The sequence below is a fragment of the Marmota monax genome, unplaced genomic scaffold (assembly GCF_021218885.2).
Source record: "Marmota monax isolate L192 unplaced genomic scaffold, Marmota_monax_Labrador192_F-V1.1 WCK01_AAM20220418_F8-fsc00011, whole genome shotgun sequence".
Classification (NCBI taxonomy): Eukaryota; Metazoa; Chordata; class Mammalia; order Rodentia; family Sciuridae; genus Marmota; species Marmota monax.
In genome coordinates this window covers 3,723,359-3,738,739 of record NW_026693082.1, presented here as the reverse complement: position 1 = coordinate 3,738,739, position 15,381 = coordinate 3,723,359, and the positions used below count along the sequence as shown (strand labels likewise).

General features: G+C 36.2%; 1 protein-coding gene across 1 annotated transcript in view; it reads left to right on the top strand.

Moving 5' to 3' along the window:
* The window catches only part of Flt1 (fms related receptor tyrosine kinase 1), a 175,427-nt gene that overhangs the window by 13,587 nt on the left and 146,459 nt on the right, over nucleotides 1-15,381 (top strand). Inside the window, exons 2-3 of the mRNA XM_046454099.1 lie at nucleotides 14,186-14,282; nucleotides 14,658-14,884. Of these exons, the coding sequence (XP_046310055.1) occupies nucleotides 14,186-14,282; nucleotides 14,658-14,884 (324 nt within the window). The remainder of the gene's footprint in view (nucleotides 1-14,185; nucleotides 14,283-14,657; nucleotides 14,885-15,381) is intronic.

Genomic DNA, 15,381 nt, shown 5'->3' with positions numbered 1-15,381 from the left:
GAGATTAATCCTCACTCTAAGATTCTCTCAGCTGGTCAAGGTTCCAAAATAGCACAAAAGAGGGTGATTGGAAAGTTTAAATTTCTAGCTTGAGATACTAGTAAGGCTACTATTGTAGCAATTGTTTTCACTGCTTTGTATAAGAACATTTTGGCTGAAAACTATTTTCTTTTGGCCCTTCATCATCCATGGTATGGACTAGACGAATAGAGAAAAGGAAGGATAAGTTAGTCCTGGCTAATGTGTCGCATCTGATAATTTTCTTTTATCCATCTATGAATCTTCAGCCTTGCTTTCCACCATGATGCTATGCTTTAAAAAGCACCACTTGATATGGGAATGTCTTCCAAAGAATGTTTCTTGTGGCTTTTTTCTTTCTTTTTTCTCCCTCATCTTTAAGAAGCTATCATTTTTAGAAACAGAAGTCCCAGTTTGGGGACAGCAAAGTAACTTATTAACAAATATAATTTAAGACAAGAAATATAAAATCATGTAGCTTTAGAACTAGAAAGACTTCAGAGACTCTCAATGGGCATGGTACCTACAAGAAATCTAAGAACAGCTGAATGAATGAAGACAGCTTATTCTTTCTTTATTTTTTGTAAGGATAGTTTATTTAAAAATTTTAAAATATTCATGTCCTTTGACCAGCATTTCTCTACAAAGAAATAACCCTAAATGAATTATTATGGGCATATCACATATATTTACTGTTTAGAAAAATAAATTATTATAAGTTACCCATAAGTCCCCAGGCAAGATCCTGGTTTAAGTTTTTTAAAATACAACATTTGCCATATAATCAATAAAACATTGCATACATGTTTAGGGGAAAAAAAGTCAGATGAAGCCAGGGTTAATTCTTACACCTTGTACATAAAGTATTCTGTATTTTCTACCTTTGATAGTGAATAAGTATTTTTACTCTAATGTCAAAATACATTCTTTTTAAAATTTTTTTATTTTTATTTTTTAAATTTATTTATTCTAATTAGGTATATATGACAGCAGAATGCATTTTGATTCATTGCACAACAATTGCAGCACAACTCTTCATTTCTCTGGTTGTACACGATATAGTGTTGGACCATATGTGCAGCCATACATGTACCTAGGGCAATGATGTCCATCTCATTCCACCATCTTTTCTGCCCCCATGCCCCTTCCCCTCCTCTTCCTCCCCTTTGCCCAATCAAAGTTCCTCCATTTTTCCCATCCCCCCCTATTATGGATCAGCATCTACTTGTGGCTTTTTTCCTCAGTGCTAAGTGAAGTCAGGTAGACCACAGACTGAAAAAAAAATATATGTGAACTAGAGCACTGAAAGAGGATGACAGAGCTTTTATTCAGAAAAGAGATGAAGGAGAGCAGAGTCATTAGAAGCAAGAGAATCTAAGGGATCTTGTTAAAAAAAAAAAAAAAAACAGTTGTTGGGCTGGGGATGTAGCTCAGTGGTAGAACATTTGCCTAGCATGCCTGTGGCCCTGGGTTCCATCCCCAGCCCTGCAGAGATAAAGAAAGAAAAGAAAACAGTTGTTTAAAAATAAAGTTGAAATTCTAGAGGGTTTGAATTCTTTGAACGAGAAAGAGTTGAGGCTTCCTTCAGCAAACATGCACTCTTCTTCAGGTCTCACCTTCAACTTTATCATTCTGGGAGAATCTTCTCCTTCACTGATCTGGGCAAAGCCTCACCACACCTGTTCCTTTTGCATGATAACGTGAAAATATAATGCTGTTTTATATTTATATAAAAATTCTCTATAATATTTCATATATCTGTATATACTAGTTTACTTATACATCATCCATCTAAAGTTACAAACACTTTAAAGAAAACAATCTTCTTTGTTATTGTATCCCTCTCTTAGTATATGCTCAGAAATATTAACTGAGAGAGTTAATGCTGAAGTTAAAGATTGGAGAAGTCAGTAGGGTAAGGGGATGAGAGAAAGGGGTCACATAGGGAACATAGTGGGAAAAAAACCAGGGAAGGCTGGCAGTACAAGAGAGATAAGAAGAAAAGATAAACCAGGGAGAAGAGTTCTCAGATTCCTAGCCTCATGCATGGGAGTCCAACCCTTAGCCCAGTTCATCAATCTCATGGGGGTAGGGAACTGGTGGCTTAATTCCACAGGAGCAGCTCTAGGGTTGGGGAACTTATTATCTCTCCAGAGTTCTTCTTTCTGGTTTTATGCAAGTCCTGCTGACTGGTTAATGTCTTGTCCTCAAGAATGGGCTGATTCATAAGTTGTTTCAAAGCCTGTCAGACTGGGAGACAAACATTGGCAGAAATTATAGCTTTCTCTTCTCTCAGAGATAAGTATCTTGATGATATTAAAAAGTTTCTAGAAATAAAGAAATTTCTAGAAATGAAGTTCTAGATAGAGTAAGAAGGTGTATAAATAAAAATGCCCTGAAAGTTAAAACAAATATTTTCCAGATTTGGAGTACAAATGACTTTAAAGTTTTCTATGGATATTTAGAAGGAAAGCCTTAATTCACATACTGGAGTGAATCATGAATATTTAGCAAACTCTTTCTTTTATCAGTTGAAATATTTCTGATGGAAGCATACTGCTTTTAATAGGTTACTTTTCCTTCCAGAATTTTGACTCTAGGCAAAACTTGAATAACAATTCCAGCTAAGATTTTTTTTTTCAAGTTTTCAAAATCTTGGGAAGGCAGAGCTATTAACCAATATTAACCAATGTAAATTAAGTGAGTCTTAGAAAGTGTGAAAATTATAAGCACCCGGAATTAAAAAGAACAATTTAGTCACCATGTCAATTCCACAGTTAAACAAGATTCGCCTGAAAGCTATGTGTAATGAAAAGGAATTGTATCTCAAGTTTAATTTAGAAGGAAACTGATTCTGATGATAGCAGATATAATGGTCAAGAATGCTGTGCAGTGAGGCTTACAAAGTTTGCTGTCATTGTTTTAAAAAACTCAATTCCCCAGTGATGGATAACTTGATCTCATACTTCTGGCCATTCAAATCTCAAAGGTCAGAGATCTCCTCAACTTTCCTCTTAGCGAATTCAAAGCATCTCCTTTATAGATAATCTAAGGGATTCCAGAAGAATATTTTCTATGGAGTTCATAAACTACATCAAAGAAAGCTGAAAACTAACATAGGAACTTCACACTCAGCCTTCAATCTCATTTTATTCCTCTCCTATTTTTATATGCAAGGCAACCTGTATTCTGTCATTATGTGTAATTGATAATAAAGTTGAAAATGTTGAGTATATTAAGGGAATAGAAGAAACATGATGTTAGCTCTAACAGTGTATTTTGCCTTTCCTTGCATAGACAGCTATAGTGTTAAGTACACGGCTTGTCTTCTTTGCTTTACTGTACAAAAAGGCATTATTCTGGATTCAAACTTAACGTCTAAACAGGATGCATTTTTATGGTTAATAGTATTATAACACAGCTCCATGACATTTTTTCTCCTCAGAAAGAATTGTGTGTGAATCTGAAGTTTATCTGTGCCACATGAAAGGTTGTAAGACATGGCTGAATGTAATCAAAGTTTCCAGTTCCCACTCATGTGCTTTAACCATTCCATGGCAGGCTCTTAAACTGAACTGACAGTAGTTTCCAATCTCTGTGATGCTTTCCTTCTAAGAAACTCCACAGGAACGCCTGTAAATAACATGTCCTTGAAATTCAGAGGCCTGCTGTCATCATCTCTGCAAATGCCTGGAACTTTAATGGAAGCAGAGTATTTGGTAAAATCTCTGCCAACTGTAATCCTAATGCTCTGGAGAACAGAGAAAACTTTGAATTTTAAATTGTGGGTTGTACAGATCTTCTTTGCTTCCAGACATAACTGTTTTCTTAAAGAGAATATGAATGCTTTTTACAGAATGGAACTTGTAATTCTAAACAATTTAACATTAGCCTTCTAATCTCTAAGGCAGTTTGTCTATTTTATTAATATTACTACCATGCCAATTAATGCCATTTTATCCAAATACTCTTTCAGCTATCAGCATTCTGTTACTAAATTTTGACTGCTATATAGAACTGTGATTCTAAAGAGAATAAACCAACTGATAAAATATTAATTCTATTAAAAAAATCACTTCCATGAAGTCAAGTGTTTTACATATTATCTTGTATATATTGAGTACATATTTTCTGAAGTTGCACTTCTGAGGAATCAGTTACTGTATATTTTTCAGATGTTTATTATCAGAAAATACATATAATCTGGCTTGAAATAACTTGAACATTGTTCAACTTGAACAATACCATAATGCTACTAGTGATTATGAACCATTCTATGAGACATGACATCAGAGTCCTCTGAACAGTGGCACTAGAGAAGAACATAAGCTGCAAATGGAGCTTCCTGCTACTGACAGAGAAAAGGGAGAAGTGTCCAAGACAAAACAGTCCTTTTTTTTTTTTTTTTTTTTTTGCATTTTGGGGGTATAAAGAGCATCCATTCTGTTCATAACCAGTTGAAAGTCTAGCAGAATTTTCTACTAATACTTTACAAGCTATGTCAACCAGATCTTGACCTTTGCTCCGGGCAGCTCAGATAACTTCCATGACACGGTGTGGTAAACTCAAATGACATGTTAGCTCTATGGAGGTGGGTTTTAAACTCATTCAATAAAAGAACAGCAGTGTGGGAGTACAGCATTTTTTGGGAAAAGGTAACCCCTTGGTCAGCAGATTTCTCCTGCCCAACCTTAATTAACTCTCATGTCACATGAAAAGGAGTTGTGCGTGGCAATAGGTCACTGGAAGGGTAGGCTCCTGATGGTAGCTGGTGACAGGTCTAATGATCAATGAATGTGCCCTGTTAAACTGTGACCCTCTGAGAAGCCAGTGTCAAGTAAAAAGCTCCAAGAGGCACCCTGAGACATGCTCCCCTCGTAAACATTGACACTAGGAATGTCCATGTTACTACAGGACTTTCCCCTGGTGAACATTTTAAACCACAGATTTTTTTCTTTAAAATAACTTTTATAAAGTTATGGGGAAAACGAGTAAAGTCAATGATCCATGTATGGATGGAATGAAGTTCCAAGTTCTAGTCATTTTAGACATTACCATTTCAGTGACATCCTTATGCCTTGAGCTGCAAAACTGTGAGTTTTATTAACTCACAACTAAAATATGTATTGTGGGGGTTGGGGGTATATAGCTCAGTAGTAGAGTGCCTGCTTGGCATGCACAAAGCCCTGGATCCCATCCCCAGCATCATATACGTGCACTCAACACATTCTCTATTCCCTTTCCCTCCCTCCCTCTCCGAGACCGCCCCCCAACCAGTGTGTGTGTGTGTGTGCGCGCGCGCTCGCGCACGTGCACACACGCTTATTAATTATAAGATACTTTTAAAACAAACTTTTCTCCTTCTTGGACAGAAAAGTATAGGCATACCTGTATGCTGGTATATATGTATGCATGTATTAACACATTCTTTCATTTGTTTTCCTTTGATTTAAGACCAACTATTAACAAATAGGAACTTGGAGTATAGCTCATGGTAGAGCACTTGTTTAGCACATGCAAGGCCCTAGGTTCCATCCCTCACACCAAAAATCAAACAAGGCCAATTGTTTTAGAAGAAAAACCCCAATATTAAAAAATTAATATATGGCTAATTGTGGGACTTAGTTATTTTTTTTAAATATATATATTTTAGTTGTAGTTGGACATGATGCTTTTATTTTATTTATTTTTATGTGGTGCTGAGGATTGAACCCAGGGTCTCCCACATGCTAGGCCACTGCTCTACCACTGAGCCACAACCCCAGCCCCTGTGGGACTTAGTTTATGCTGCCGCCATACATATTCTCATGGTTCCATATCTTCTGTGCAGCCTGTTGGCAGATGGAACACAAACGCTCCAGCCGTTCTCCAACATCCTAGAAGTGAGAAAAGAATTTAAGAATGTACATTCTAGTGCTCTTCATTATAGTGTTGGCTTAGCTAGTGCTGTTGTCTTTATTTAATGCAGTAATTCTAATCAGTGCATTCAGTGGGAATGTCCACTTCATATTACCTGATAAATACCTGAACAGAGGCAGACACAGAAGTTAAGACCCAGACTGGACTTTTTCTCAAATGCCACAACTAGCATCTCAAACACAAATTTTGGAAGCTTCTAGAAATTTGCAGTTATATTCTTCACTTCTTTCCTACCCTTGCCATCAACAAAAAAGGTTCAATGAGATTCAGTCTGTGAGATGTAAGCTTTTAATAAGCTACATCTTGAGGAAGGAATCCTTTTATTATAAATGATGTTTAATTAACCTCACACAACCTTGGTAAATGGCTTATGGTCTTAAATTCAAGTTTTAGAAACATGATACTTAGGAAATTATATTTAGATAAAGATTCCATTTATCATGTAGGATTATGTACTATTGAAAACATAGTAGGCAAAATTAAAGACAGATGCTTCTCATTTGAAATAAATCTAATATACAAAGCTTTGAGTTAAAAATTTTATAATCAATAATTTTGATTTTAAAAGGAAATGCCAGTAGATTCTTCAGAGTTCTAGCAACAGAACTGTCAATGTGACTTAGTTTATTATATTTTCATTTAAATAGTTAAGACTCAAAATATGAAATTAGAAGTGACTTAAAATTAACACTAAATTGAATTTAAATTATTCTAATTGGGGCAGTAAATTTTTTTGCAATATGTTTGTAAAACTTCCACTATATAAATGGTGATGTTACTTATCATAAAAGAATTAATTACTTCTCTAAAATTGGACTTCTGAACTTTAGGATTGAAAAAAAAAAACTAGTGTTAAAACCTTAATCCTGAGGGGATCATATGTAGAAATAGATTTCAAAATACCACAATATTTTAGACCTTCAATGTAACTTTGTGATTACAGTAGTCATAATTTGTTGGGGTTTCAAAAAGAATACAACAGCTTTATTGAGATAAAATTGACTTCTGTGGGAGACCAGAATAAGACACCCCTAATATGACTATAGGAGATCAGAATATTGAAATGTTAAATTCAGTGATTTTTAAAAATATATTCCGAGTTGTGCAACCATCATCACTAACTGAATTTTAAAACATTTCATACCTCAAAGAGAAACTCCATGCCATTACCAGTCATTCTTCGTTCACCCTCTTCTAGTCCCTGGCAACCACTGATCTGTTTTTCTATCTCTATGGATTTGCCTGTTCTGGATACTTATATAATGGAATCATATGTGGCTTTTTATGACTGGCTTCTTTCACTTGGCATAATGTTCTTGTTTTTAAATTCACTTTCTCATACTTCTGGAAGCTAGAATTTGAGATCAAGGTGCTAGCAGATTTGGTTTCTCCCAAGAGACCTCTCTGTGTGACCTCACTATGACCTCACATGGCCCTTTTGCTATGTGCTCCAGCACAGTCTTTCAAGTTTCATCTATGTTGAAGCAAATATCAGTACTTAATTCCTTTTTATTATCAAGCCACATTCCATCATAGGATATACCATATTTTTCCATTCACCAGTTGATAGACATTTGTGTCATTTCCATTTTGTGACTTTTACATATAATAGTGCTGTTAGCATCTCTGTATACATTTTTATGTGGACATATGTTCTCAGTTATCTTGGGTAATTGTTGAATACTGTGTTTAACCTATGATTAACTATGTTTAACCATTTGAGGGACTGCTAAACCATTTTCCAATATGGCTACACTGTTTTAAAATCCTACTAGGAATGTATGAGGGATCTAATTTCTTTACATCCTCACCAACACTTATTATTATCTGTATTTTGTATTCAAGCTATTCTAAGAGGCATGATGTGCTATGTCATTGTGCTTTTTATTTTCATTTGCCTAAAAATGATATTCTTCATCATTTCATGTGCTTATTGGTCATTTATATATCTTCTTTGGGAAAATGTCTATTCAGATCCTTTGTCAATTTTTTCAATTGAGTTACTTGTCTTTTATTAACCATAAGTATTTTTAAAATGTGATTTCTAATGTGTACATTGTTATCAATGACTTATGGTCTCAGAATCAGAATTTTTAGGCTGGAAGGGATTATACAAATCAAAGTCTAACCTCCTCCTTGACAGTTGGATCTGAGGCTTAGAGAGGCTTGCCCATGGCCTCAATAGACCTACTCTGCCACAGAGCTGGGGAGATTAATGACTCTAAATTAAAAATAGAAAAACAGATGTTTCATGATCTATATAGCTATGCATTGCTTATTGACCTGGTTACTCTCTGAGAAATGCATTCTAGGCAAATTCTTTGTTTTGTGAACATAATAGAGTGTACTTAGACAAACTAAGATGCTGTGATGTCAACAGGCTTATAGGACCATTTTGGATATGTGTTTCATCTTTGATCAAAACATGGTTATTGTCTTTGACTAATAAAGCACTTTTTTAATACAGACTAACCCTTTGATTTCAATATATTAAGAGCTTGGGCCAGTGTCTAGTTGGAAGAGGAGCTATGGGACTTTTCTTGAGGTTGCATACAGTTAGCAAGAACACTTTTTATTTAGAGCAATAAAAATAGTAGTTCTCTAAAGATACTTTTAGTCTTATAAGAATCTTCCTTGAGTCTTAAAAGTGACAGCAAAGTTGTCTGGCTCATAATGACCTCTGCTGGGCGTATGTTCCTTTAAAATCTATCATGGTAGCTTTTAAGAATTTTGAAGAGGGCTGGAGTTGTGGCTCCGTGGTAGAGTGCTTGCCTAGCATGCACAAGGCACCGGGTTTGATCCTCAGCACCACATAAATGAAAAATAAAGATACTGAAAAAAAAAAGAATTTTGAAGAAAGAAAATCATTTGGGCTTTGGATTTGGTTACAAAATAAAGCCATATTTTGCTTGGAAATGTACCCTTCCCACGGAAGTCAACGTTCCATTTTGCCTAATGAAAGGAAGATGGGGAATGGAGGGTAGCTTTCTACCTGATATGTGGCATGTGGGGAAAGATAAATGGGATTGTTATTGGAATCATAAAGTTCTATTGTTCCTACAACAAAAGAATATTCAGATAAGATCAATATAAAGTGTCAGTGTTCAAATAAGGACACATTCACACAGTGGTTTCTTTTTTTTTTTTTTTTTTTTTTTAATTTTTTATTGTGGGTTGTTCAAAACATTACAAATTTCTTGACATATCATATTCCACACTTTGATTCTAGTGGGTTATGAACTCCCACCTTCACCCCATACACAGATTGCAGATTCACATCAGTTACACATCCACTGATTTACAAATTGCCATACTAGTGTCTGTTGTGCTCCGCTGCCTTTCCCATCATCCACCCTCCCCCCTCCCCACCTCTCCCCTCCCCTCCCCTCCTCTCTCTCTACCCCCTCCACTGTATAACCCTGAGGGTCTCCTTCCATTACCGTGCAATTTACCTTCTCTCTCCCTTTCCCTCCCACCTCTCATCCCTGTTAAATGTTAATCTTCTTCTCCTGTTCTTCGTCCCTACTCTGTTCTTAGTTACTTTCCTTATATCAAAGAAGACATTTGGCATTTGTTTTTTAGGGATTGGCTAGCTTCACTTAGCATAATCTGCTCTAATGCCATCCATTTCCCTGTAAATTCTATGATTTTGTCATTTTTTAATGCAGAGTAATACTCCATTGTGTATAAATGCCACATTTTTTTTATCCATTCGTCTATTGAAGGGCATCTAGGTTGGTTCCACAGTCTTGCTATTGTGAACTGTGCTGCTATGAACATCGATGTAGCAGTGTCCCTGTAGCATGCTCTTTTTAGGTCTTTAGGGAATAGACCAAGAAGGGGAATAGCTGGGTCAAATGGTGGCTCCATTCCCAGCTTTCCAAGAAATCTCCATACTGCTTTCCAAATTGGCTGCACCAATCTGCAGTCCCACCAGCAATGTACAAGTCACACAGTGGTTTCTTAATGCTACTTGCTCATACTGCTTGAACTATGGATTTTTCTAATAAACATTCATAAAGTCCATTTTCATTGTCTGCATGGAGTGTTTTCATTTTATTTAAATAATAATTTTCATATCAAGAAAATTTATATAAATAATCCATATGCCCCTCATGATCATATTGTAGTTGATTTTACCAAAAAGGGATGGAATCATTCACTGAGGAAATGATTCTAAATCTGATTTTTAGGCTCCCATGGCAAACAGTGGAAAGTTTGATACACACCCAACCTTTACAGTTGGGGAATCATTGTTAAATTACAGCACTCCACCCTCAAAATTGAAATACCCTGTAGATTTATTATCTAAATGGGCTATCTAAATGAATTTACTATCTAAGTGTTACTCTGGGCTATTGAGAAGAAGAGTAAGCCAAGTTGCCCATGGTATAAAGATGTATATGTTTATGAATATGTGCATATTTATATCTTTACATATATCACTCATGATATATAAAAAGTGACATGAAGTAGATGCTTAAAAATGTTTGCTGAATGGCTGGGCTCGTAGCACACACCTGTAATACCAGAAGCTTGGGAGGCTGAGTCAGGAGGATCGCGAGTTCAAGGCCAGTCTCAGCAATAACAAGGTGCTAAGCAACTCAGTGAGACCCTGTCTCTAAGTAAAATACAAAATAGAGCTGGGGATGTGGCTCAGTGGTCGAGTGCCCCTATGTTCAATCCTCAGTACCAAAAAAAAAAAAAAAAAAAGTTAGCTGAATCTTCATTACTCAGTGGGCATATGGATATTAAACTGACTCAAAGAAATGTTTTAAGGCTTAATAATGTGATTTCAAAGCATTCAAGGAATTTCACTTTCCTTTTCCCCTACTGGTTTTCCCGTTAAGCTATAGTCTTGGTATTTCCATTAATTTTTATGAGACCTTAGTTTCCTATTAACTGAAGAAAGGAGATTTACTAGAAGTGTCCAGTTACTTGAAAGTATAGTTTCCTTATACCTTTCCTTTGTTTTAATTAACATTTATCTAGCTTCCTCATTCCAAGTGAAAAATTAATTTATATTAGTGGAGACAAATGTAATAGAGAAATCACTTTCTTGGCATTTCCCCAGGTAAACTTTCTAATAACCCTCTTTTTGCTGCCTAGTATCTTCTAACCCCTCGGTCTGGGTGTCTCTGAGTAGAAAGATGGCACAAGGAGTACAAAAAGGAGCTTGCAGAGGGCATGTTCTTCGAAGGGTCTTCTAAATACAACACTTCACAGGGTTGGTTTGGCATGGCTGTTTGAAGTTACAGGTTCTCTCTGACGAGAGAAGTACTGGTGTTCTAAATTGCTGATAAAGAAAAAGTCATAGGATTTAGAAACCAACGTATCAGGTACTCATAGCATGAAAATGGAGGCTTCTCCCGCCATGGCCTCTCTGGATGGGAAAACTAATCACTCCACCTAGACCACAAAGGTAACTATATAAGTAATGCCAGAATTTTCCTCAGGAAGCTTTGTTGGATCTTTTCCAGAGTAGGAAGTTCAATTAAGTCCCCAGAATTCCATGCCATAGGGAAAGGCAGAAACTATTCTGGCCTAGAAATTTTTCAGGGAAGGTGTTCTTAATTGCTGGATGTGGCTTTAGAAAAGTCTCCTGTTGACAAGAATCACTGATTTTCAACTACTTTGCCTAGACTCATAAAGATGAGTAAAGTACAAAATGTGTCCCTTGGTATGTGAATGGACTGAATCGTTTTATGGGGTTATTTAATCAACCAATCGATGTATGTGAATCTGATTTCAATTTAAATATGTTACTATGGAATCATTAATACTATCAGTAATTTGATATCAGGACCTTAGCTATAAAAGTTACTTTATTTTCTTTCTTTTCTCTTTTGCAGTATTGGGCATGGAAACCAAGGGTACTCAACCACTGAGTTACATTCCCAGATCTTTTATTTTTTTGAGACAGGATCTAACTCAGTTGCTGAGGCTGGCCTCGAATTTGTGATCCTCCCACCTCAGCCTCCCAAGTTGCTGGGATTACAGGTGTGAGACGGTGTGTCTGGCTAAAAGTTACTTTTAAATATTACCTTATTAGTAACATCAGAAAAGCATATAATGTTCAGTTAGCATCTTTCTTTGCAGTTAAACACCCAGCAAAATTGCCTCTAACAGAAGGGGGCGTGAAGGGAGCAATTCCAACAGATTTAAGGATCAGTGGATATCTGTAACATAGAATGTAGTAAGCCAGCCCATCAAGGCCATAGCATTGAATTCATACCCCTCCCTGAGAAGTAGATCATGGGTTTTTCCATTTTATTCATATGGATACACAGCTGTAATCCCTGCAGATTAGGAGGCTGAGTCAGGAGGATCATAAATTCAAAGCAGCCAGCCTAGTAATTCAGTAAAACCTTGTCTCTAAATAAAATACAAAATAGGGCTGGTGGTGTGGCTCTGTGGTTAAGTGCCCCTGAGTTCAATCCCTGGTACCAAAAAAGGAAAAAAAAAAGAAAGAAAGAAAGAAACACCAAATTAAGTAATGCAAAAGGTCTTGCACTTAGTAAGTCGAAAACAAAACTTCAAATGCAGATCTTTTAACTAAGTCCAGTTTTTTTTGAGACAGAACCCAAAACATACAACAGAAAGCACAGCTGGGTGTGGTGTGGGAATTTGACACCTGAATCTCATCTCACAGATCTGTAACCCAACATGAAAAATTTAGAGGACCATTCATCTCAAGCTGCTACCTTAAGTTCCACTGTATAAAACCCATTTTTTTAATATTTATTTTTTTAGTTATAGGTGGACACAATATCCTTATTTTATTTTTATGTGGTGCTGAGGATCAAACCCAGTGCCTCAACAATGCGAGGCAAACGCTCTTCCTCTGAGCCACAATCCCAGCCCTATAAAACCCATTTTTAAAGTAAAAAAATTTCCCAAGATTTGTCCTAAATAGTTAAACTTCCAAGTCTGTGTTTCCTCCCTTCCTCTAACCCTTGTACTTGCCTAAATGTCACTAATTCTGGGTCCCTGGTTTCCTGCCTTAACCAGGTTTTGCAGTTGCCTCGGGAGGAGGAAGCAGAGGATGGAGAAGAAGGGAAAGCAGAGAGGGGCAGGAGGGATGAGGGGAAGGAGGAGGCAAGAGAGATTGTTGCTGACTGTATTCTGGATGGACGACGGGAGTTTCAAGAGAAACTCAACCTCTGTAGGACCTTTGGCTTAAAGAATCATGACACCAGGAGAGTCCAAATGGAAGGTCACAGATCCGAAAGCACCTAGTTCCATCTCTTGGTTTATAGATACAAAAACTGGATCTAAAGAGAGAGAGGACTTGTCCAGGGTCACACAGCTAGTTGCTAGAACAGATGTCATTATTGCACTGTATAAAGATGTACAAATCTTAAAGTACTTTCATACACTTTATTTCATTGCTTCACAACAGTCCCCCGAGATGTGCCTGTCAAATGTCACGTAAGTGAACAATTTCCTTTTTACTGTACCATTACAGAAGTAACTTGTAGATTGCGTAAGAAAAACCAAATAGTTTCTAAAACTGACTTAGATCCTAAAATTAGTCTTACAAATGAGGAAACTACTTTGGAAAGAAAAATGTCTGGCCCCAAAAAACATTGCTCAACTAATTACTTATCTATTGCTAAAATTCAGGAAAATTCCTATACCTTTTAAAAAATTATTGGTTCTTATTATACATATTTATAGGGTAATGTGATAGTTTGATACCTATATATAATATATAATAATCCAACCAGAGTAGTTAGCATTTCCATCTCCTTAAATAGTTTTTAAATTTTTAAAATTTACATATAATAATTGCATCAGTTTATGAGGTATATAGTATGCTATCTCCTTATTATGCAGAAAAAAAAAAATACAGAAGCCTAGTCTAACTAACTGGATAACCCACACTGGTAGAAATTTAGTATTTTAAATATACTTTGGATGACACTGACATTTAATCTTGAGAGTTTTAAATAAAATATTATATATTTTTAATATGATTTCATTTTGAAACATGAATCTATTAACATTCTAGATATATGGGCTTTTGGATGATATAATACTTAAGTTATTTATTATAAAAGTATATATAATATTTATGAGTCATACTTGGACTAGAAAGAATTTGTGAATTAAGAGAAACTTAAATTCAGTGTATCTTTGTGCAGGTGTAAGTAAAGAGAAAAACTTACTTTATGAAACAATAACTTTAAAAAACAAGATGAGAAGGCAATTTGTAAATAATACAAGTAAAATTTTTGTTTTCCAGGGTCTAGTTCGGGTTCAAAATTAAAAGGTCCTGAGCTGAGTTTAAAAGGCACCCAGCACGTCATGCAAGCAGGCCAGACACTGTATCTCAAATGCAGGTAAGTGACTGTGCTGGTTTGGGAATAATCTACTTGTCCTTCCCAGGGCCCAATTATTATTTCCCTGGTAGAATAGAGAGGTAGATTTTAGTGGTCTCCTGTGATCTGCAAAGTTCAAACCACCACGTCTCCAGCTTCACATGGAGGGGAAAGAATTATTCACTAGGGAAATGGGGCAATGATGCTCATTTTTGCAGCTTTGTTCTCAGTATTGTTCAAAAGGTTTTTTTAAACATGCTTCTTTTTATAAAGACGAAGATGACTACACTTAAGAGAAGACAGAATAGTGCTTGCCAATAAAATGAATGTTTAGGAACTGTTGCTGAGCCTTGGCCCAGTCTTGACTGTGTTTTATTTTCTTATTTACAATTGCAGGGGGGACTCACCTCATTCATGGTCTTTGCCTAAAATCGTGAGTAAGGAAAGCAAAAGACTGAGCGTAACTAAATCTGCCTGTGGAAAGAATGGCCAACAATTCTGCAGTACTCTGACCTTGAACATGGCTCAAGCAAACCACACTGGCTTCTACAGCTGCAAATATCTACCTATATCTAGTTCAAAGAAGAAGAAAGCAGAATCTACAATCTATATATTTATTAGTGGTAAGACTTCCATTCCTATGTTCTGTTTGCTATTGCTTGGCAGAGGGCTTTAAATCTACCCTGGTCCATTGGAAAGGTGGCTTTCCTAGAGAGTATCAAACAAATGGACCAGGAAAGAGATTACACCCTAGTTGTAGAACTTAAGAGAATTCAGTTTTGCATAATGCATTTGAACAAGAATTTTTAAGGCCTAGTCAGTGAATTGTACACTCCATAAGATAAGAGACTCTTGTCTATTTGGCTCACCATTATACCCATAACATGTAGAAGTGTCTGAATGGATAATAAATGGTAGGATCTTAGTTCTATTTCTTAATTATTGAGAAGCCTCAAATAGGATACATGATTTTGGTACTTTAACACACTATATTGTCTTATATGTTAGAATCGTAAAATTTTTTTTTCTAGGCTAGGGAAAGTAGCTCAATAGTAGAGCACATGCTTAGCATGTTTGAGGCCCTGGGTTTGATCCCAGCACAACACACACAGACACACAC